General features: G+C 41.4%; 1 protein-coding gene across 1 annotated transcript; it reads right to left on the reverse strand.

Annotated features, from left to right (window-relative positions):
- Positions 1-462: 462 nt before the first annotated feature.
- cltcl1 (clathrin, heavy chain-like 1) lies at positions 463-23,427 on the reverse strand. The gene is made up of 31 exons (XM_077600517.1): positions 23,145-23,427; positions 15,728-15,935; positions 14,390-14,658; positions 13,152-13,313; positions 12,881-12,994; positions 12,631-12,804; positions 12,355-12,552; positions 12,011-12,211; positions 11,716-11,868; positions 11,468-11,590; positions 10,600-10,737; positions 10,356-10,520; positions 10,088-10,268; positions 9,840-10,003; positions 9,622-9,747; positions 9,402-9,544; positions 8,962-9,196; positions 8,721-8,843; positions 7,929-8,074; positions 7,670-7,853; positions 7,291-7,483; positions 6,542-6,699; positions 6,312-6,476; positions 5,965-6,240; positions 5,518-5,667; positions 5,317-5,448; positions 5,003-5,113; positions 4,737-4,907; positions 4,446-4,667; positions 2,375-2,450; positions 463-1,676 (listed from the first exon to the last, which is right to left on the reverse strand). The coding sequence occupies exons 1-31, from the start codon at positions 23,184-23,186 to the stop codon at positions 1,552-1,554; spliced, it is 5,028 nt and encodes a 1,675-aa protein (XP_077456643.1). The 5' UTR covers positions 23,187-23,427; the 3' UTR covers positions 463-1,551.
- Between the last annotated feature and the right edge of the window lie 397 nt (positions 23,428-23,824).

Here is a 23,824-nt window from a genome sequence, read left to right on the forward strand (position 1 = left end):
ATAAACCTGTGTATGAAAATGAAAAAAAAACATTAGTACTAATAAATAAAATAAATGTAAACAAATGGACGTGCCTTTTGGGACACCTTATACCAGGGGTGACCAAGTCCGGTCCTCGAGAGCCCCTCGCCAGTCTGTTTCCCATATCTGCCTCCTCTACCACACCTGAATCAAATGATCAACTCATCAGCAAGCTGTCCAGAAGCTTCATAGCGATCTCGATGATTGGATTCAGGTGTGTTGGTGGAGGGAGACATGGAAAACAGACTGGCCACCCTTCCTTATACGATAGTTTGTGCACTGTAGGAAAACCTTTATAGTAGTACGTACATGGAATTCCCTAGGAAACCGCCAGCAGAGGGCAGCATTGAGTGATTTTTTTTTTTTAGCTATGGCCTGCCCACTGGGAGTCCACAATAGTAGATAGAATTACTAGATAGCAATTTATTGAAAACCACCATATTGCCACAAAAGCATTTAATAACTGGTCTTTTTGCATTTTGCCATTTTTCTTACAAAATTATGCTTTTCAGACTACGATAACAGAATATAGACAATACATACGTTTTTTTTTTATAATATATATATTTATATATAATACTCTTTGATTAGTATATCATTATATCTTAAATTATACATTGCTTTCAGTACAATGATTATTATTATTGTATTGACCTGACTGGCACCAGGACACCAGCAATGTTCCTTTTTCTGCTCCTCATCTGTCCAACTGCAACTAATCTATTAGTCTCTTGAAAAACTTCAATTGGACATATTAATACTTGACATAATTGAGCGAAACATGAAAATTTGACTCTGCTGGCAGCATTATAGGTTGGCAGCACATGCACAGACTGCAGCACTCAGCATTTATTTATAAACTTTGTTTCTTTTTTCTTTGCTCATGAAACTTAATTAAGGGCGAAATACCAATGGATCAGAATACAAATAGCTGTAACTCAGGAAAGTGATTTGCAGATAAATGGATGGAAATTTTGTCAAGTGTGTCACGGTTGCTTTGAGGCTAAGTGCACACAGAAACTGGTCGCAGTACGTTAACAGCATGTGCTTGAATTGAGAGCAATTTGCATGAGAGGAGGGGAAATTAAGAAACAGTACGGTAAAAGTGCGTGAACATTGTGGGATTTAACATGAAAAAATTGAGCCAATTTCTTGCCCCTCGCTGCACACAAGGCTGGAGAGTGATACTTTGCAAAAAAAAAAAGCCAACACAATTGTCATCATGTGCAAAACCAAAAATGAACTGGATAGAAATCTGAATGCAACAGAAACGGGGCGGCTGAGGTCATGCTCTGCAGTTCAATGAACTGTCTTGTCCAAACAGGGAGTGGATATGGACAGGAGAAAGGTCGTTATAACGAGGATCGGGTGTGGCGTAAGGACGGGGGGTGGGGTGGATTGCAGTTTTAGTTGAAGCAGTGCGACGCCTGGTTGCAGGTGAGGTTTCAGTTCAGAGACTCAGAGCAGCTTGCTTCAGTGAGGTTGAGCTACCAAGTCCGAGTGGCGGGGACGAGAGGACGGTTGGGTCCTCTACATGGGGAAGCCGTAGGTGGGCTGAGTGGGGTAACCCGCGGCGTTGGCAGGGTAGCTGTAGCCAGGATACCCAGGCTGGGGTGTCACCGGAGCAGCAGAGCCGGTCAGCATCAGCTGCTGGCCTGAACATGCAAACACAATTCAACTCAGTTTCATTTATACAGCACGAACAAGAGATTTTTGGTCGGTGATATTGTGACTCAGAGTTCAAATAGCTTGGACAGTGGCCGTCAAAAATCATATTTTATAGTAGGTAAAGAGAATTTTCATTTTGTGACCCTTCCTAAAGGGCTTTACCAGTGACGCGTACAAAAATAAAGCTCAATGTTATCTAATTTTCCAATGCTTTTCAAATGGGTTTCCATTTTTCAATAGTTATTTCGTGCAAATAAATGAAACACAAAAACAGCGAATAACTATTACTCCCGTTTTTGTTTGTGGACATAACTAACACGACACCGCTTGCAAGAACTGGTGAGAATGCAAATGTGTCGTTGGAAATCAAATGAGGACAGTAATTCCCTTTCAAAATAATTGAAGGTTTTGACAAAGTGCAAAATGCAAAACTTATATAGAACATGACGCTGCGTTTCCAAATGAATCGTCATGTAAGTTAATATGGTGAGCCAAAATCGTTTTTTTTTTTTCATGTAAATTGCTGGGGGAAAAAACAACCTTTTTCGGCGTTTATAGTTTTGATACAAAAATGTGTATTTAGTAGTTTGGTAAAAAGTGGTGTCGTACTAAATCTACAAAAGATTTGTAGAATTTGACAGCAGTATATGCATAAGGATCAAGATTGATAAACTGCTACACTTACCGAACACCATGGGCTGACTTTCCGTCACCACCTCTTCACTCTCCCTCTGGCTTTCAGCAGTCTCCAGTTTGTCCACCTGTGGGCACCACAAAGCCATAATCAGTTTGCTAGCCCCTTAAATACAACCATGTATGTATTTAAAGAGAACAACTAAATAGGAAAATATTTTTTAAAAAAAATTGCACAACATACAGTCCAAATGCACAGCAATCTGCATCCTTAATAATAAAACTAATATTCATTAGTACCACACTGACAACTGAAGTTGAGCATTATCATCTTTGAAAAAGGCAGAATTGGCATCTGAAAATTGGCATTTATAAAAAAAATAAACAACATGATGGAACTACACACCATTTGGAGTTAGCGTTTAACCCAGCACACAAGTTTTTGTTTTAAACTGGGGTTAGAACTATAATAAAATGCATCCAGCGTCTGACATTTTCCAAAACACCAAGTATCACTCTCATTCTTCCCATTTTAGTGTAAATTATAGCAAACACTTGTACACACTTAGCAGCATCCCAGGGGTTAAAAAGTGAGTGTAAATTGTTAGGCCAAAACAGTCTAATTCTGCTCCTGAACAGCTAAAGAACAATGTGAAGGCTTCAGTTCCACACGTCAACAAAAAAATATACTGCACATGCATGCAGTTACTTCAAAGCCACAGAAGTACTTACCTATATACACGTTCTCTTGCAAGTCATTGGCTGTCATTGATAGTGAAAGACACCCAATCTCCTCTGTAATATCAATACTCAAAAGAATTTTGCGCTATAAATATTGGTGCATTTTTGCAATTGTCAATTTGTTTGATTTGTGACTGAACTGGAACAAAAGCCAACACATTGACTATCATGGCTAGTTTTATAGTTAATGCTATGTTACTACTATACTATCACAGGCCAAAACGATTAAACAGCAGTTACAACAAGACCAGACAGGACACATAAAATATATAATAAAGTGGGCCAGAGACCGTCACCTTCGCCGCAAATTCATCAACCTGGAAGAAAGAAACCCAAAGTGGTGACCACGTCGGGTCTACAGTTTGAAGCTTTTTTCAGAAGATACTAAAGGTGCACCAATCGATTGGTTTGGCTGTTTTTTTTAAATTAATTTTGGGGGTCAATGAAGCCTAACAGTATGGGCGATCTTATCCAACGAATCGTGTTTGGAATCATTTGTGCTAGCATTAGGTCGCACACAGTCGCGGTAATTAATATGGGCAAATATAAAAGCATTTCTTAGGTCTTTTCATACTTTCACAATCCCAATACATTCTTTACAATTGTACTTTGTGCCACTCTTGGCTACGTTACTGTGGGAAGGATTGCAATATTATATTAGCATTCCACATCGACACTGTCATAATTGATGCCCTCATTTTTGTCTTTCTCTGTGAGTGAATTCAGTAGGATAAAACCTATTGAATGAATGCTCACATTTGGCTGAATTTCTTCATTCATGTGGATTGGAATTCCTACTCGTTTGTTACACAAATCATTTCAATGATGTTGTATTTTTTCCATATTATTTCCAAATCCAAATTACTCATGAATATTATAAAATTCTATACATAAATGAACACTGCTGTGAGGAAGTGAAAGCAAACAGCTAAACAATGCATGGAGTCTTCTTTTTACGCAACATTGCCATACAAACAGGTAAAAAAAAAACTCCTGTTTTCTTCTCAAGACAACTTGGTGATTCAATTCCTTAAAAAAGTTATTTTTGTAAATGGGAAAAAGTGTTATTTTGTGAAATAAGTTATAATTTATTAATTTGGAAAGAAAGGTTTTTCACTTTTTGTATATTTTTAAGAGAGAAAACCACACTTGGTTCACAGTTATTATTCAGTCTTCTACAACAAAAAACAGTACCGATGGGAAAAAACAGAGCAGGGCCTGCAAAAATGACAACCAGCAGTCCAGGTATTTCAATAATCAGTGATCAGCCAGAAAATTGGTATCGGTGCACCCGTAGAGGACATTCGGTACCTGGATTTTTATGTGAAAATGATCTAGATGGCAGTTTGCAGACAATGAATAGACGTGAATTAAGTACTAACCTTAGTGAGGTTCTCCCTTATGACCTGGATGAAGTAGGGCATGGCAAAGTCAATGATGTCGTGCCTCCAGGCCAGCTCCAACACCACATCGGGGTGCAACAGGTCGTAAGAGGCGAAGAGGCAGGCGGCAAAGCACTCCTTCTTCCCCTCCTCGAGGAACCACTGCAGCAAGGTCTCTGCGAGCTCCGCATCTTTCGACTCGGCGGCAAAAAGCATTGCGTCCTGGCAAAGGCGTGCAAATTACTCTGGAATACTTTAAAATTTCCTCAAAACATGTTCCCCTTGTCTCACCTTGTAGAGTTTGTCCTTCTTGCAGAGCTCCACACTTTGTCTCCAGCGGTTGTTGCCCTTGTATAGATAAGCAGCGATGCGTCGGAACTCAATCAACGGGTGTTTTTCTAACCTCTGGGCAAGGCCGATGGTGTCAAAATTGTCATAGGCGTCAATGGATGCCCTCAGACCCTGTAGACAGATGGAGAAAATGCAATTCTCGTTATAACTGCGCACAAATTGGTGTGGTAATTTTATTGCGTTGAAATAGAGAAGGCATCTAAGACCTGGTAGTCCTCTTCTTCTGTCAACAGATTGTTAAGGGCCTCGTTAATGAACTTGTTATTGTGATTCTGGACGGACCTCAGATATGGCTTGACTAACTTCAATTGCTTCACCTGGTTGGGCGTGAGAAAGAAAGAAACATTGCACAAAAACAAGAGCTTTTTTAGAGATTTGCTGGCAGCAGATGACGGCGATAGAAGTCTAAACTATTTAAACTGGGAAGAGTGGCAGAAAATTCTCAGTTCAAACGGATTGGACGACCCTAGCAGTCAATGCCAGCCGATAATAATAATTATGCGTGATCCGTGTTGATTACCTTGGTGAAATAGTTGACAGCTCTATTATGATCCAAGCGGGGAGACAAAATAGTCAACAGGTCGTTGAGTAGAAGAGGGTTGTACTCCAAATAGAAGGAAAGAGATTTGTAGTACAGCTCCACATTGGCTACCTAAAAAAAAGATGTTTTTGTTGACATTCAAGACAAAGAATCGGTCAATGTAACCACTCTAGAGTTTACCTTGGCAATAATGTCTTTGAAAGAGCCTTCTTTCCATGCGTCAGTAGGATGAGACATCATGGTGAGGATGGCATTGTCGTACTCCTCGTACTTATCAAAAAGGAAAACCAGTTCTCCCCATAAGTGTGACTGTTCTGCTGCACGCAGGACCTGGTGAGCAGAGAGAGAATGAAAATGATCTGTTTATACATTTATCACAGCATCAAAGACCCCCCTCACTGTTCTAATGGCTTTAATATTTTTCTTAAAAATAACTCCATGTCTCTGCCACTGACAAGACTAGACGTCCAATCCATTTTGACTGGGATCCAGTCTAGTCATTTATGGTGAATCGGTTAACCAAAGTTGACTTTGATAGATTAATCTGTTGCACAATGTTGCGATTACCGTAATTTGGGATTAACATGTGAATTCTAGCGATCTGAGTGGCAGTGTTCACATTCCCACCTTTGGAATGTTGACTCTGGACCAGAAGAGCTCCAAGTGCTCCCTCATCTTCTGAGGCTTGAACTTGGAGTAAAGAATGGCCAACTCAGTGAACATGCCCATATGTGCCCGCTCCAGGCCTAGCGCCGCCTCTAGCATAGCGATCAGCTCCTCAAAGTAGCCACGGTTCTGGTAGTAACTGATCAGGTCTTCCAGCTCGTCGGCGTGGATGACAATGTGGAGGCCGCAGATTTGCCCCAAACGGAATTCCTCGCCATCCACGCATGCGAAACAAACCTGGAGGCAAACCATGAAAATGGTAAGTGTGTTAGATCTGAAAGTGGTTTGTTTCCGGGTGTGTTAGTTACCTCCTTCCAAGTACGTGTGCTGTTGGCTTTCCTGGCGCTGTCCACAGCGGCCTGGTACTCTCCCAGGCGTACAAGCGTGGATGCGAGCCGAGCGAAGTTTGACACGTTGTTGTACAAGAGCTTAGCGGCCTCGTACATTTCTTCTTCGTAACATCTGTCTCCAACCTGCGGATATTCAAATACTTTGCTAGTTATGGTGACTGTGACCTTTGTACAATTAGTAATCCTACCTGCTGGATGTGAGCGTTGTTGGGGCCACTAACAAACTCCTCCAACTCAGCGAGACGGTTTGTCTTAGCCAAAGCAAAGATCAACTCCGTTTCCACGTATGATTCCCGTGCTTTCTTCCGAGCCATCTGGAGGAATTTGACCAAGTCTTCCCAGGTGTCTGCAAAGCAACGTTCAAAGTGTATTAAAAACAAACTCTTACACTGGCCAACATTTTTTTAAACTGTACTACCCAGTAAATCAAAGTATCCTGACAAGGTTATATTTTTGTATTTCCAATTAAAATGTGAATTTGCCTGTAAATCAATGTAATTCTAGGTTTAAAAAAAAAAAAGGTTTGGTTTCATCTTTTAAGGAGAATTAGTAGTACTACTTCATTAGGGTAGTACTTTTTTGGCTGCTGATTCCGAATCGGCTATTCTATATGCTTCGTGTTTTATGCAATCGGCATTTGTGATATTCTTTTATTAGTACTATTCCATATTTACACCCAAAACCAATTTAACTTTTCAGTCCTTTTCATTGTTAATTACCATTATTACCTACCGTTCCCTTTGGGCTATTTTGTAAGTGCCAGCGTCAATAATTTTGCATTGAACAAAAACATTTAAATCTTAAAAAAAAGAGCTTTCAGGAAAAAAAAGCAACCAAAATGACAAAGGTTTGCATCAATACAAGAACTTTTTTGTTAGCCAGTGTCATTAAGAGATGCTGAATAGCTGCTGAGTTGCTCTGACATTAAAAGTCTTACTGTTTTTGCTGGCTGCATTGACCACCTCCATATAGGCTGAGGGGTCCACTGCTTTGATATACGAGTCAATGGCCTCCTTGACCAGGTCTCTTTGCAGCTGAGCCCGGGCCAACTGGCTCCATACCGCAGGCTCGTCGCACCGCTCAGCAAACTCATAGGCCCTATCTAAGTTTCCTATTTGTTCGATTAACACCTAAGAGAAAAGAGAAGGGTTCATCAAACATACATAAATGTGAGGGGGAAATAGTCAACCAAAGGCAACGAAAGATCAGATACAAGGACGTATTGATAGAGATGCTTAATTTTAAAGCTGACAACAATGTCAGGAAATTTTTCAACGAAGCACGAAAGCATTTTTAATATTAAATTTGTGTAGGACCTGGATGGCGGACGTGTTGACATCAAACTTCTTGAAAATGGCAAAAGCCTCCTCGAAGAGTTCATTGCTGATGGCAATATTTGCAATATCCGGGGCGTCGTAGTTGTCCAATTTATTGACGTACTCCATCACACGCGTGCGGTCCGCCTTGATGGCAGTCAAAATCAGCAGGTTCTGAAGGTTTCTGGGGAAACGCACACGATTAAGAGATAATTCATAAAATAATGATGGTTTAAGGTGACCATGAAGTCATCTCTACCTGTGTTCACTAAAAACATTGTTATCGAGGACAATCTTTTCTAGGAGTTCAATCAACTCATTGGGTAGGTCGGCAGTCATGAATGCCTTGACAGTGACAGACACCTCCTCAGGGTCCTGGGTCTCTGATAATGCAGTTTGTACCACCTGAAATGATCACAACAAGCAAAGTATCATGGCTGAATGTTAAGACCAACCGTGTGTATACATGTACAGCTATGTGTATGTATGTATACTTATTTATTACCTATCTATTTATGTCTAAAATGTATTTTCCTGTGTCTGTATTCTCACCCTCTTGCTACTGTGACAATGAAATTTCCCGAATACGGGATGAATAAAGTCATCTAATCTAATCTAATGGTGATATTGCCAATTGGAGTGCGTTCATCGTCTCGTTTCATTCATTTTCCCTACCACTTATCCTCACAAGAGTTGGGGAGGGTGCTGGAGCCTATCCCAGCTAATTATGGGCACCAGGCGGGGGACAGCCTGAAGTGGTGGGTCACAAATTGCTTAGCAGTCTCTAACAACTAGTTTTCCATAGTCAAGTGTGTTTTAGAGCGGAGGGGAATTGTACAAGACAAGACGACTAAATCTTCATACACCAAAAATAACTCAAGTTAATTGGAAAAGAGAAGCGAATTTCATATTAAGGAAAACTTGTGTTCTATAGTTTGGTACATCTTAGATATACATTTTTTTCTTAAATTTGGTGAATTTTGGGCAGTGGGGCTAATAGTCAGGTGAGCTCTCCTAACTGCATCACTTCAAATAAGTGAAAGAAAATAACCTGATCAATGAGTGGCCTCCTGTAAGGATTGTTCTCTTCCAATACATTGGCCCAAAGATCTGGATCTTTGCGTCGAACCAAATATCGGGCCTCACTCTTAAATAAAGAATTCTCATTGCAGACCTAGAAAAACAAAAGACATACAGATGAAACATATTTCCCACAATTTTCAGTTCGATAAGACACTAGAATCAAACTAAATGAGTTTGTATGTGTTGCATTGTATTTTTACGATCGTTACCTTGATGAGGTCCATGTCACACTGTCCTCTCTCATAAGCCACACAGGCCAAGTGAGGGTCCCGTTTCTCACAGTACCGCCCCACCACAGCACTGTCATAGAAAGTGTTCTCTTTTAGGAAGCGTTCAGGTGTGTTGTTGCTGTCGATATAAATCTTGGCCATAGCGTTGTGGGTGGCTGGTTCCTCACAGCCTTCCTGGATGCGTGACTCCAACCATGGCAACAGGAGTTTTAATCTAAATGAGGGAGGAAAAGAAAAAAAGTTTGCTGATTCACCACATGATGGCAGTGGTGTGAGTTTTGTCATTGCCTCTGCCAGTAGGCGAAACCTACAGAAGTCAGAGGCCGTGTGTAATGCTTTCTCAGTGTTCCTCTTGTTCATTCATTGTTCTAGCAAAGTGTACTTTTACTACTATACAACCATAGGTGCTGATTTCTGACCTGTTTCTTTTCTCCACTTCATCCACAAGCTCATCAGTGGAAAACTGCCCTCTGACCACCATGATCAAGTTCTTAATGACATCTTCCGCACAGTCCACATCCAGCAGGCCCCCTATCACTACTGGTAATCGACTCGGGTTAACCTAAAAAACATATGATGTCAGAAATCGCGGAACTTTTGCAGCCTGGGACTGGCTTGGACTGTGTGTGAGTGCCTTACTTTTTGCACATAGATTTCAATGTATTTCTGTAGAGTGTTGCGGTAGAGGTACAGTACCAAGTCGTGGACAAAGTCAAAGCGGTCACAGACAATAATGAGAGGAAGCTGGTCTGTCAACTTGGCTTCCTAGCATTGGATTAAACATGGAGTTCCTTTTTGAATAATACATGACATTTATTGTTGCGAGATAGAGTAATAAAATAAAAGTAATGTTTCACCTTGAGGAAATTCTTAACCCTTTCCGCATCGTAACAATTGCTCTCTCTGCAGATCCTCTCAACTTCTTTGATCTGTCCAGTCTTGCAAGCTGCCTGGATGTACTTGAAGTGAACGTCAGGCTCTTGGCTGAAATTCACAATCGAACCGAGGAAGTAAAACAAGCCTTGAATGAAAAGAGAGGCGGAAATTATGACCTGGGAAGCTCTGGCTGTGGATGCAGATACGCGGACGATTCTGGGAAACCTACCCTCGTAACTCTTGAAGGACTCAAAGAGTTCCATAAGAGCCTGAGTCCCCAGCTGCTCATGATATTTGGACGCTACCTGGACACAGAGTTGCAGGTTCTGTCTGATGTTAGCTGACAGCATGGCTCTTAAACACTCCAACGAGTCCTCGACGGACAAAGCGCCAAAGAAGTTTAGAAGCCACTGTAAGGAAAATCAGAAAAATACCATTGGATAACTCCACACATCATCTAAAAAAAAGGAAGCCAAAAAACACTTCAGAAGTAGCACCTCAGGGTTGAGCAGATGTGTGTGCACCACAGCTCGCTTGATATCGTAAGGGTCAGTGTAGTGCTCCAGAGCTCTCTGCAGAAGGCCCGCCTTCTCACACAGCTGAGCAACATGGGCACGATCGTAGTGTGTGAACATCTGGTTCCCCAAGATGGCATCTGCCACCTAAGAAGGCAAAGGTTATCCCACACATTGTAGAACAGGTGACCAAGCATTAAAGTGTAGTGTCTGACTGATAGATAACCTGTGGAGCGTGGATGAGGTTCATCTCAAGGAGACGTGTCTGTAAGTGTCCTTCAGCTGGCCGGTTGTTTTTTAAGGCATCCAACAGGAAGGATGTGCACTGCTGGATCAGGCTGCCTTCCATGAACACATCCACAATCTACAATCCGAAAGCAACGTTAGTTAGAAACTGTAACCAGATATACCACACACTATGTTAGGAACTAGGGCTGGGTGAAAAACGTATTTTACTGAGTCAGTGAATTCTTTGAATAACTGCCACATCTGGAATAATATACATGGGTGCTCCCACAAAGGCTACACTGAGGGTGGGTGAAGAAAATTGTGCAGATGTGCTCCCAAAAAGGCAGGAGGGCCATTCCAGATTTGGAGGACATTTTATGTTCCACTCTACAAATTTTAAATAATCCAAATCACCAAAACATGCCGTTTCTGAGAATAATTTGCTTGTATAAATACCAAATCCACAAAAAAACAGCTAAAGGAATGCTTGAAAATATTCTTTAAAATAGCCCCTCAAATGGAATTTTTTTCACCTTCCGATGAACAAACTGACTCAAATAAAACATTCAAAATCAAATTTTATTTTTGGAGGTATGATTTGTGTTGTTTCCCACAACCTATACAATATGCTAAATTTGACATCATCAGAGAGTTGATTATGCTAAATATTGTAAATGTATTTTTTTTTTCCATTTGAAAATATAGCATTGATCTGTAAACTGAGCTAATCAAGGCTTTTGCAATTTATTTCAGTTGATTACTTATCAGTCATTGCTATGGAGCAGAAAACCAGATAAAAGAATGTTTTTTCCCCCAAGAATTTTAATGGGTGAAAACTATTTGCATGGATGATGAGATGATGTTACCTGGTTGATGTTGGCCAGCGGTTCTTCATCCTGGACCAGCATCTGGGCAAATTGCAGTCCCTGGTCCGGATTGACACGCATCACATTCCTCAGCAAGAGGATCCAATCAGGGGTGTAGCCAACCTGCGAGTTTCAAATTACAATTCAAATATTGAATGAAAAACAGAGTTAGGGTGATTGATTTCAAATAGTATTAGCCACAGTGTAATTTGCAAAATTCCAGACAACAGAGGTGGTAAATTCTTTACCTTTTTGGCATATAAGACAATCTTTTGGAACTGCCCAGTCTCGGCAAAGCACTGGATGACCTTGTTGGGAACATTAGCTCTGAGGTAAACGCTAAGAGCGAGGGTTGGGTCAGAAGCTTTCACCAGATCCCCCAGCTCCTCTGAGCACTCCAGCTACAAAACAGACATGTAGGACTAAATTTAAGACACTACAAACTACCAGGGCACCTTCGCGTGGCAGGATGCAGAAAAGAAGAGTTGCAGATATTTTATTTTATTAGATTAAAAAAAAACCTTTGTGCAAGTCAAGTCTTACCTTGTCCTCTTTTAGCCACTTCTCCAGCAGTTGCTTGCGGCCTTGCTGCAGGACTGGCCTGCACAACTCCAAGGATTCGAATTTGTTTAGTTGACCCAGGTCCAACAGAATACCAAAGTACTGCAACAGTGGAGATGCCTGGCCTGGTTGGGCCGGGACACTCTGAAACTTGCGGATGGTCTCGGTAGTTCGTAGAACGCCCTGATTGAGGCGTTGAATTAAAGAACAGTTATGGGGAAAGACAGAAGAAAAAACGTTTTTTTTTTTTACAATTCATTAGCATGAAATTTAAGAGTGAAGATTTTCAATTAGAAACAGCAGTCTGACACAAAGCATTGCCCGACCTTTGGTGCCGACGAAGCAACCTTTGCAGCCTCCGAATAACTTCCCTGGGCAAACAGTGTGTTGAACTTCCTGGCAAAAAGTTCCTCAGCACCGGCAAGGTTGGACCTCACGGCCATTCTTAGAGCAAGGTCTGAATTCTGAAGGACATTAGTCGCGTAGTTGACAATGTTTTCTTCTTCAACACAGACTGACAAGACCTAGAAGGAAAAAAATGGAATCAGTGAACACATCGTCGCCGAATGCGTTTTGTGAACATAAGCTCGTTTTCCTCGGACCTGTCCCTTTTTGTTGACTCCAATGATTCCTGAGCTGGATTCATGAGGTGAGGTGACAAAAATGGTTTCAGCGCTGATTCTGTTCATGTAAATGCACACTCCTGACTCCAGGTCGTAGAGGTGAATGTAACCGTACTTGGTGATTAAATATATGACACCGTGTTTACTTCCAATCTGTGGGAAATGAAAAAAAAATACTTTCAGATCACCCAAAGCCTACTTTCTGAATTGCAGGGGGTCCTTGACATACCTGCATGGCTACAGGAAAGTCAGTCTGGGCCTCTGGAGGGAAAAACACATCCACTGCTTTCTTTGTAAATGGCTGGTTTCCTGCAGCTGGCTGACCCACTTCAATGATGTGAAGCTGGATGAATTTTCAACATATTCAAAAAAATAAGACCACAAATGTACGGAAACCACTGCAAAAAAATCTGCCCGATTACAACATTACGAACAGTGGTATGTTCTTTATGTGGAGGATTAACCCATAACAATTCTTTGCACAATGTCGAGATTCTCACCTTCCCACCCGACTGTGATCTCACAGCAAAGCAGAAAAGTGTGGACGAACTGGCGTTTCCTTCAACTTTGAACTCCCCAAATGCAGCAGCGTGACCTTCGATAGGCTGTGACACTTTTCTTTCCACGGAATACAGCTGCATAGCCCCAACCACCCGGTTTTGCTGCAAAAAACAAACAGATAAAAGCATCAATATAGTCTGAAAAATTGCTGCATCACATGGGCCTTCATTTATGGACTTAATACATTCCTCGACTAGACGCATAACTCTGAACATTCGTCCCCAAAAATCTTTCCCCCCAAAAGAAATGCCAATAATCTGTAGAGAAAAAAAAAAAAAAAATCGAGGTGGGTTTGAATAACAAAAGTCTAAAAAGAAAACGCCTACAACTCAATATCATATACCTTTACTATTCCTGCAATGAGGTATAAGACTTCTGGCTAAACTTTGTTTGTGTAGCTCACTTACTTCCGGCTACCTAAAGCCAAGCAATATGACCATATTTTTCATTCGCTTGCCCCTTAACTTATCTGCCTTTTCCTTCAAGGACGTTAAGTCGTATCATTAAAGCAAATTCCTTCATGCCCGTTTCCAAGAAAGGCAAAGGCTATAAGCGGTACTTAGGGCTGGGCGATACGGGGGGAAAAAAGTCATATCCCGAGATGTATGGCTGTATATCATCTACAAATGATACATAACCCGATATTGTCCTTGTAAGGTGAGAGCAAAGGTTCAGTCCAGGTCAAAGCAAAATATGGGATAACCCTTCTTTGTGTCTAATTAAATTAGTCTCTAACGAATTACACACCCTACGCCACACGTTTCACTACTATCACCTAAAAAAAGATTATCCGCCCCTTGTCATAATCTAAAACTAGAACAAAATCACCAAGAGGACAAGGAATTATAATAGGTCCATGTCATTCGTGCTTATGTTCAAATTACTGCAAGGTCAATGCTAGTTTTGGTCGATGGTATAAGACATTTTGCATTCTGTCGTAGCATTTACGTAACAGACTTACAAAGTGTGTATTTTAGCCACCTGTGTTCATTTTCACATATATGAAGAGAATTTCCCCGAGTACGGGATGAATAAAGTTAAGTAATATAATATAACACAATTTAAGTTAAAATTACAACTGGGAAAGGAAGAAAATTTGATTAAGATTGCAGGTTGGACAACGCTGCTTTTTTGTCAACAGACTTTTCTGAATGATAAATCATAATAAAGTTGGTACCTGTGCAGAAATCCCAATCAACAGCAGCCACTTCTGTTGTTCGTCGGTTCTGTAGTTAATAATTTGACATCCAGCCAGACTGGCGTGCCGATCGAATACTTTGTTTGGTTGGGAATCCCCCTCCATGCTCCAGTGATAGACAGCTGTGTCCGTCACCAAGGCAACAGTATTTACCGATATCCACTTCCAAAACATGACCTCGTCCGTCATAGAGTGAGCCTTCATCTTGCTTTTCATCTCAATGTTAAAGATCTGCAGCGTCTTAGCAGCTGTGGGCAGGAAGAGTGTTACTAATCAGGCAGCAGCTACAATTTTTTAACATTTAAAAAAGTACATGATTCATTTTCATGATTTATTTTTGTTAATCATGCAAGTTTAAAGAACGATGAAGAAAGGTAAATTTACAATTGTTTACTGTTTAGGAACTGTAGTTATGTAATGAATGGGATATCCCAACAAATTCCATTTGAAAGTGATTTGACCCACAATACAGGTAAAGTCATGTATAATTCACTAGTATTCTGGCACTGGTCCAAGTCTAGACTACATCTGATAATTGCATAGCACAAAGTCCCACGAGCGGAACAGAACCATTCTTGCTAGCACAAGTCGAGTTCCCAAAAATGATTAGTTCCAGCAGTCTAAGTTGAGGCAATGTACAGTGCAGATGGGTGGATTTGTATGTGATTCTTAAACAGTTGACTGCCTATTGATTGATAGAAAGCCAAAACACTTAAGCTCTCTGAAGTAAAGAAAGGTATTTTGGAAGCTTTAATGCGGGAGCCTACTGTATCGTCACAACAGAGCGCCAGGCGGGCAGGGAGACAAATAGCAACTTACCATCTGAGAAATGACAGAAAGCCAGGGAGAGAAAGCAAAAAAAAAAAAAAAATCAGTCAGGTTAGAAGGAGCAAACAGATGAAAGGGAGAAGGTAAACGAAAACATAGTATGCTCAGAGAAGGAGAAGCATTGTAAGCAAATCATTCAGATTAGTGCTCGTGTTTGCGCTGTGTGGCACATAATCAATTTGCACAACCAATGTCGGTCGTACAACCGACATACTAAACTGAATGCACTCAGTGTCAAACTCGATTTAGTCCCAGACATTAATGACATTAGAAAATGACAGCATTAGTCGTGGCATGACTGGCCTTCCTACGTCAATGCGCGCAGATTGATCTGTGTCAACAAAACCTAAATAAATTTTGTGAGTAACGTGTAGTGATTTGGACTAATAAAAAAAATAAAAAAATATATCTTGTTTTTGGTTTGAAGACAGAGTTCCAGAAGTATTTTTTCTCAGCCCGTCACATCTAAAGGAAATCAGTGAAGCTTACCTTTCAGGGCGATGACCTTGCTGGTGGGATTCATGATAGCGCTGTCAGCTGAAATAGGACGTCGAATTAGGTTGGTGGGGTCAGACATGTCCACGATGACAACCTGGTTCTGGTCGCCCACTTTTTCCCTGATGCAGATGAACTTGTCCGATTCCATGGTCAGATAGCTGAAGCCAATGTTGGCAGGGTTCACGCCCAGGTTCTGCAACTAAAAGAGAAAAGCATCCGTTTAGGTCATGCTTTAAGTACAAACACTTACAAAGCATATTTAATTGCTGGCTCAATATGCATGCTGTTATCAGGTCGAGGGTTCGCTCCTGCCTTTCTGTATGTAGTCTTCATGGTCTCCCCTTTTCTCAGTGTGATCAGAGTTTCTCCCGGGTGCCAAAAATATGTTTGTCTGGCAGGACGCGTGATTAGATTGCGACAGTACAATAGCCATGAGCAAAGATATTGCATCTCTCTGCCACGCTATTGTGATTACAACTCGAAAATGTCATATTTGTGTATCCCATATTTTCCGCATTATAAGGTGCAATTAAAAGACTTTCAATTTTCTGTGCCTTATAAACTGATGTGCCTTATATATGGATCAATATTGGTTAATCATGTATGAAATCTCTTCAGCACAGCTCCATCTAGTTGATGTAGAACACATCTAACGACAATTAACTATTACTACTATTACTATAGCGCCAACTAGTGGATGTATAACACAACGCCGTACTACTACTACCACTACCACCTCCACCATTACAACTACTGTGTCTTATAATCTGGTGCGCCTTATATATTAAACAAATTTTAAGAAATGTAAGACAAGTTTTTTTTTAAGATATTTTTTTACCTAGGTCTACAATGTCTTGTGTCTGTCTTGCTACTGCAACCATGATATTTCCCAAATACGGGATGAAATAAAGTTCTAATCTAATAAAGTGCACCTTACAGTGCGGAAAATACAGTAAATGGTTAAGTAACTGCTAAAGCATTTTTCCTTATTTAAAAAAATATTTTAAACATAAAAATATTTGGTACAGCACAAGCATGCTGAATGAACAAATATAAAAAATATATAAGTAAATATCCATGTTAACAAATCAAAAATAACAGACACGTGTGGATTTGTCAAAAAAATACTGTGTTCTCAACTCTCAGGGTCAGAACGCGATTGATGTATGGAAGAATATTAATCCGTCATACAGCATAATTGAGGAGTACTTATTGTGCATTGCGGGAGCACAAGTACAAGGCGCATTGAAAAGCCAAGAAGAAGACCTGAGGGAGGATTTCAGCCATATGCTGCATCTCACTTTGATTGCCAAAACTATCTGCGGGAGGACCAGGGAGGCAATAAAGATAGCGGATGAAAAGAACAGCATGAGGTGCTGGTAAGAATGATGAATGGCTACTTTCAAGGGGACCAGTGAGAAGAAAAGAATTCAGGGTGTTAAATTCCATTAAGAACAGTTCTTTGGTAACCAAACAGTTTTAGGTGGAAGGAATGACTCACCACCACCCTCCACATCCTCCAAACTCCCCCCCAAAAAAATTCACAGCTCAGCTCCAGCAGCCAGTTGCAAGTGACCCACCCTCACACATGCATACACATGTTGGAACTTCCCACTTCAGCAGCTGCGTTTACCAAACCTCAGCACTTAATATTACAATCATTTAAGAGATGACACAACATTAACCGTATGTGATGAGTCACCGGACAGATTGGGTGGATGCGCTTCCGACGCGATCTACTGCGAAAGATATTAAACATAAGAGCTGATGAAACAAAACATATCAGAAGGAATAGTACCAGAAAGAAAATGGTCCCAACTCACAAATCCAGTGGTTCCGAGCTAAAACACTAAAAATACTGGGGAACTTAAACCGTAAGGAATTAGAAGTGTAGTGAGTAGTTGGTTTTCACAGTTGTGCTCAGCTAAGTACATTAGTAAGACCAAAAAATGTTGAGATTCCGGGCATTTCTTTTTGTTTCATTGTTTGATTTGTGAATAGAAAATAATTTGAGGGGCGATTTCATGTGTGAGTGCTCACTGGCGCCATTTGAAGTGCAAATTGGTGTATGAATGAATTTCCACACATCTGGGATTGAGTTAGGTGACTGGACTGGACACAGACGCTCTTTAACGTCGCAGTTCACAGGCGTGTCTTGTTATACAGGAGTATGATGAAATCAACATTTCCGCCACATCCTGAGAAGCAAATCTTGATGCAATTTGTTGACCTATTCTGTATATCACATTCAATGGATTGACACATGGACTCGGTTCCACCAGTGCAGTTAGGGCAAAGCGGAGTTTTGCAGCCGCAAGGCCAGCAGTTGGTTTGGGTGGTGCTCAAATTGACACGGGCGGTCTGAAGCCACAGGACTGTTTCGTGCAAAGAAAGCCAGGAGCAAAGCCACATTAACCTCAGTTGACTGTCATGTCAGCAAGGCTTTTCACAGATGCTATCAACTGTTTGATAGCCATAGTGATCTATAGTTGCACACAATCACTGCTTTTCTGCATCGTACCGACCCATCTATCTACTTTTCAAACCACCGATTCTATTCGCTTCCTGGCCAGAGCTGTATCCAATCACACTTGACTCAAGGGTGACTGTTCTTGTGAAGTAGACAAAATCTGCTTTGACTCTTGGAATCAAATTATTTCAGTAATTCGATCAATCATTTCAGCCCTAACGCATCTCAAATTTCCATTTTTAGTGATTGGCTCTTATCGGCATTATATTTCAGTAAGTGTCAATTGTCTTTACTTGGTATGGTAGCCTTTTTGTGTTAGGGTTAAGAAGAAGACAAAGTATGGGGCTCCTCAGATATCAGTTTTTCAACAAAAACACAACACAATTTTAAGCAAGAAGAAAAGACACCGAGTAGTACATCACAGCGCTTTGTGGCCCATGTAGCCATCATGAACCCCCACCCAAATGACAGAAATAACAGTATATACAAGACCTGAAAAGAAAATGGTTAAAGCAAACAGTCTTTCAGTATAAGCGATGATCATGTCAAAGATGTTTGCTCAAAGAATCTAAATTTGCAAATCAGGAAATGGAGGAAATCATGTTTAAACATAAAAGAAAATGATGCACTCCTAAACTCGGGCGAATATTTCAGACAGATTTAACATCAGTCAACTTTGCCAACTTCCTGTAAATGATGGCTTTTATTCAGAAAAATGAAATTGTATTTCTTTTCAAATTCCTGAACTTGAACCAAAAGATTACAATTCCTTTAACTTGAGGACCAAAGTCCCCAGTTTGAAATTCCAAGCATTTTTCACTCCGCTGGAGCCAAATTTGTTCACGGAGTGGCTGACTGCCAGGATAGGATTTCTTACTGTTGCTTTCTCTCAAGCCCAAGAATACACAAAGTTGTAAGCCATTTGAACAGATAACCTCAACATTGCCAAGTACTGTTGCAACTCCATCATTGAAGAGAGAAGGCTGCTAGCTCTTTCACCATTTATACTTTTGACTGGCAAAAGTGGGGGTGATGACCAGAGAAAGGGGGCGTGGAAGAGAAAGGAAGGTGAGGGGGTTGTGCTTATTCTAGTAAAAGGACATTTCACTGCCTTCTGTTACCATAACAACAAGCTGTCGATGATGGGAGGTGGAGGGGATACGTCACAAAGTTTTTCGGCAGCGAGTCGCCAATCAGGGGAGCTGCTCTGGGACATCGTGGTAGAAAGAGTTGCTTCACAGACAAGCAGATAACTGTCTGTCTGTTTCTCATTCTCTACCCCAGACTGTTTAAAGGGCCATTTTTTGTCTCATTTCTGTGAGAATGTCAAAAGAAGAACACTGAGCCTTTTCTGACTGCAGGCTTTTGTTTTCGTAGTATGGAAATGAACTGAAAGACACAGTAGATTACTGCTAATGAAGTTCCAACACAAAACCAAGCATTGTCCAAAAGTTGACTTTTTGAGACCATGTCTAACTTTATTGTAGCAAATATATACCCTATTTTGTGGACTATAAATGACGCTTTTTTCATATTTTACCTGGGACTGATACTCAGGGGTGACTTATATATGCTAAAATATAGAATTTTACAGTTCCTGAAAAGTTATACTGACCAACCATGGAGTAAACATTATCAACCAATAACGAGAAAGCAGCCTTGGCTCCCGATTAAAAAAAAGAACTGTTAGTGCACTTACAAAAGAATCTTTATAAATACAGTACCTCTACTTACGAATGCCTCTAAATACAAAATCATGATGGGCCGTGAAGCAAAACGAGAAGTTTGTTTTTTTTTGGGGGGGGGTATTATGAGGAAGTAAATATGGAGCTTGGTATAAATTATTTTTGAAGTAAATAACTCAAATACACATTCTAAGCACAAACCCCTAGAAAGGTGCACAATACTCTGGGAAAGGATTACTTGTTACTTGGGCTTGGCTGAGTTTCTAGTTATTTGCTGTGCTAAGGCGACAGATGGCAATTAATAACTAATCGGCATATGCAGAGAACATAAAAACGAGGAACTCCCCTAGGTTATCCTAATCAGAGGATAGAAGTAAAGAAGGACGCGACCTTGTAACTTACAGGCTGGGTGAAAGATTTAGACACAAAGTGCAGAATGGCATAAGAATACACACTGTATGTAACTACTTGAATCACAGTTTTCAGATCGAGGGTTCAAACATGATTTGGGGATTAAAAGTTCAGACCTTCCTGTTTGGATTTCACATGTTCTCCCCAGGCTTGGGTGGGTTTTCTCCAGGTATTCCGGTTTCATCACACATCCCAACAACAGCATGTAGGCTGGTTGAACACCATCAACTGCCTCTAGGTATGAGTGTGTGCATGATTGGTTGTCTGATTCAGGGTGAGCACCACCTGGTGCCCGTAGTTGGCTGTGATAGGCTCCAGCACCCCCCACAACAATTGTGAGGACAAGTGTCTCTACATACAAAATATACAGGTGAGGAAAGGCTTCAATGGGGAAATGTTGTCTCTGGATACGAAATAAATTCACATCACTAAACAGGAAATCTAAAACATTCAAACATTCTCTTGGCTCATCCTTCTATTTTATTTTGAAATTGTCATGATAGTGTTGCTCTCCCAACACTCTACTGGTCTCCCATTGGCTAGGAGGGAGCTACATGATGCCAACAGGGGATGGCACGCTCGAGGCGTACACAAGAGCCAGCCCAAGCGGGGTAGCAGCCACCGAATCCGACAGGGGGTTACACACTGATTCATTCATCTTCCGTGGGTTGGGGGGGGCTATCCAAGCTAACAGTGGGCAGTAGGTGGGGTTATCCCTTTTTGAGAGGTGGGAGGAAACCGGAGTACCCGGAGAAAACCCCTACACGCCAAAGGAGAACATGCAAACTCCACAGAGGAAGGCCGAAGCTCGGACTAGAACCCGAACTATCTATTGTGAATTTGAATGCGGTCAAGGATGACATAGTGGCTGATGCTTTATTGCCATGAGTAGCAAGAGAATGCACATTCATAGAAGAGCTAGTGTAATATCTGCAACAAGCCCACAGTCCACACAGGGACTCAGTTTCAACACACACAGACATTGTTCTTTCATTCGCTCATCTTTGTTGACATCAGAAGCGCCAATCACTGAGGCCACATTCACAGCTAGATACTTTGTATTTAAAAAAAGCAAGATATCTACAATATTTTTTAATTCATTCTTGGCTCTGTAATTCTTTCCAAAAGGAAACTAAGCTTTAGCAAAGGGATCATATATCATTGGAATCTATCCTTCTATTTTCTATGCTTATCATGATTGCAAATGAGCTGAGCCCCACCTCTACTATCATTCACGAAACGCATGGGTGGAAAAGGGGTGGTCAACAGCCAATCACAGACAGCATACAAGTAAATGAACAGTTTGGGCAATTTTGAAAGTCAAATAAACCTGTTTTGGAGAACCTGTGTAAAAATCACACAGGCCAAAGGAGAACTTGCAAGCTTAAACGGGAGGTTTGGAACCCAGTTGAACTCTGAACTGAAATGAGAGGCAGACACACTAGACCACATGTCTCAAACCGATTCCGCCGAGGGCCGCAGTGGATCCTGGTCTTTGTTCCAACCGATCCAGTGCCGACATTTTAACCAATCAGGTGTCTTCTAAAATAAGTAGCACCTGACTTTAATTAACTGATTACACCTGCAAAAGGTATCCTCTTGTTGAGTTGAAATTAAAACCTGCACCCACTGCGGCCCTTTGAGGACCGGTTTGACACCCCTGCACTAGATTATCCTCCACCATTTTGCCTTCCCTCAAGACCAACAAAAGGGCATATATGTACACTAGTCACACTCACTATGTAGTTTCCTGGGAAACTTGGAAGTTTGTTGCCTCAGAGCAGAGGAAAAAGGATGGAGCACAGTTGCATCCTAACCTTGGCAGCTAAAGGATTGCCATTGAATGATCAAATTTGAGTAAAAGACCTCCAATCCAATTGAACAGGACGTATTAAAGAACATATTATATGTCTAAACAAGGTTAATTGCACTGAAAGAGTTCACTGAACATTTTTAAACCGTCTAAAAAAAGTTAAATGTGGTGCGGTAAAAGTTATTAGACTTTGGGAATTAAATGTCAAATCATAAACCAGGGGTGTTCAATTTTTTTTCCTGCAAGATCTACTTTACAAGGGGTTACCCTTCCATGATCTACCTTTTTTTGCAGGCCAGTGACAAAGCTCAGCAATTATTTATGTTGATATACCTCGCGTTAGACTCTCAACATGTATGGGAGCGGCAGGGAATGGGGATGAAAATCCACTCTCAATTCATGCTAAAGTTTACTGTTCCTTGGCGATCGACCAATGGTTCCTTGGCGATCTACCGGTAGATCGCAATCTACGTAACGGGCACCCCTGTCCTGTATTGTATTTTAATGCTGGTTAATGTCATAGTGGCAGGCTATATGCCGTTTCCAGTCCAACAAGGCTTCTATTTTCTTGGTCACTCTCCCAAGAAGGAACCCCTGGAGGTTCCACATCTCCTCGAGATGTTGTTGCTGCTGTGGGGCATGCCAACATAGAGCCAGCCACAGAGATTTGAGGACCAATCAGTGGAAATTGCAAGGAGCCGAGCCCGGGCAGGTTCCACTGCAGTACAAAGTGTCAAAATACTGCAAAGGACAGCACGGGCGTGGGATGAAGAGACACTTACTTTTTTTCCATTAGAATTGAAGCAGCAGGTAAAATGACTAGTACACGCACTGTGTTCAATTTTGTCCAAGTCATCCTCCGGCTAATCCAGGCCCTGTGGCTATATTGAGCAACAGCCCGCAGCTCTGCTTTCACATTCCCATTTAAATGCGACATGTGCCGCCCGTGTGCAGACACAAGGGCGAGGAACTGCGCAAGAGAGGACGGACGAGTTTCGCTGTCTATACGGAGCGGGATTCAGGTCTTACCTGCAGATGTTCCTGGAAGCGGATGGGAAGTATCTGGGCCATTTCGAGACGGGTTTCCAACAAAAGGCTCCTCGCAGAAAGGAAAGGGGAAAGGGGGCAGCCAGGGAGGAATTGGAGGAGGCGATTTGGGTCAGGAACCGCTCCCAAGCTTCCGCAAAAAGTGGAATTTGAGAGCGTGAAGAAAACGGGGAGACGTCTGAGTCTCACCCTCACACGGCGACTGCGGCTCTCATTCAGTGTCGTCGTCTCCCCCTCCCTTATCCACTCGAGCCAATCATCAAAGCGGACGCACCTCCGCCGAGAAAACTAGTTCACGTTGGCGTTCAAGACTCTGATACAACCTCTCTTTTAAGTGGACGCCGAATAAACACATGCGTTCGGGGAAGGTCCGAAATAGAAATCCAGGCCAGGACAGAGTAGGGGGTGAGACGAAGCAGTCTGTGGAGGGTATTTTCTCACGGCTGTCAAAAGCAAGAAGGTCAGACGTGTAGTGTGTACCCCTCCGCCGAAGTCCTCCTCGGTCTCCTCCTCAATAGATCCCATTTCCAACTTTGCCCCACCTTTCCATCACACGTAATTTGACAAGCACTCATTATAAGTTACTTCAATCGTTCTACAATTTCCCAGTGAATTCAAAATTAACTGGCTTTTATTTATTTATTTACATTGATTCATTTATT

Source organism: Stigmatopora argus, chromosome 5 (assembly GCF_051989625.1).
Source record: "Stigmatopora argus isolate UIUO_Sarg chromosome 5, RoL_Sarg_1.0, whole genome shotgun sequence".
Lineage (NCBI taxonomy): Eukaryota > Metazoa > Chordata > Actinopteri > Syngnathiformes > Syngnathidae > Stigmatopora > Stigmatopora argus.

Coding starts and splice junctions, on each gene's coding strand:
- cltcl1 (XM_077600517.1), bottom strand. CDS start 23,186: ATGGCCCAGATACTTCCCATCCGCTTCCAGGAACATCTGCAG. Junction 10,269..10,355: donor CACATCTGCTCAACCCTGAG/GTGCTACTTCTG, acceptor TTTTCCTTACAG/TGGCTTCTAAACTTCTTTGG. Junction 9,545..9,621: donor TTGAAATCTATGTGCAAAAA/GTAAGGCACTCA, acceptor TATGTTTTTTAG/GTTAACCCGAGTCGATTACC.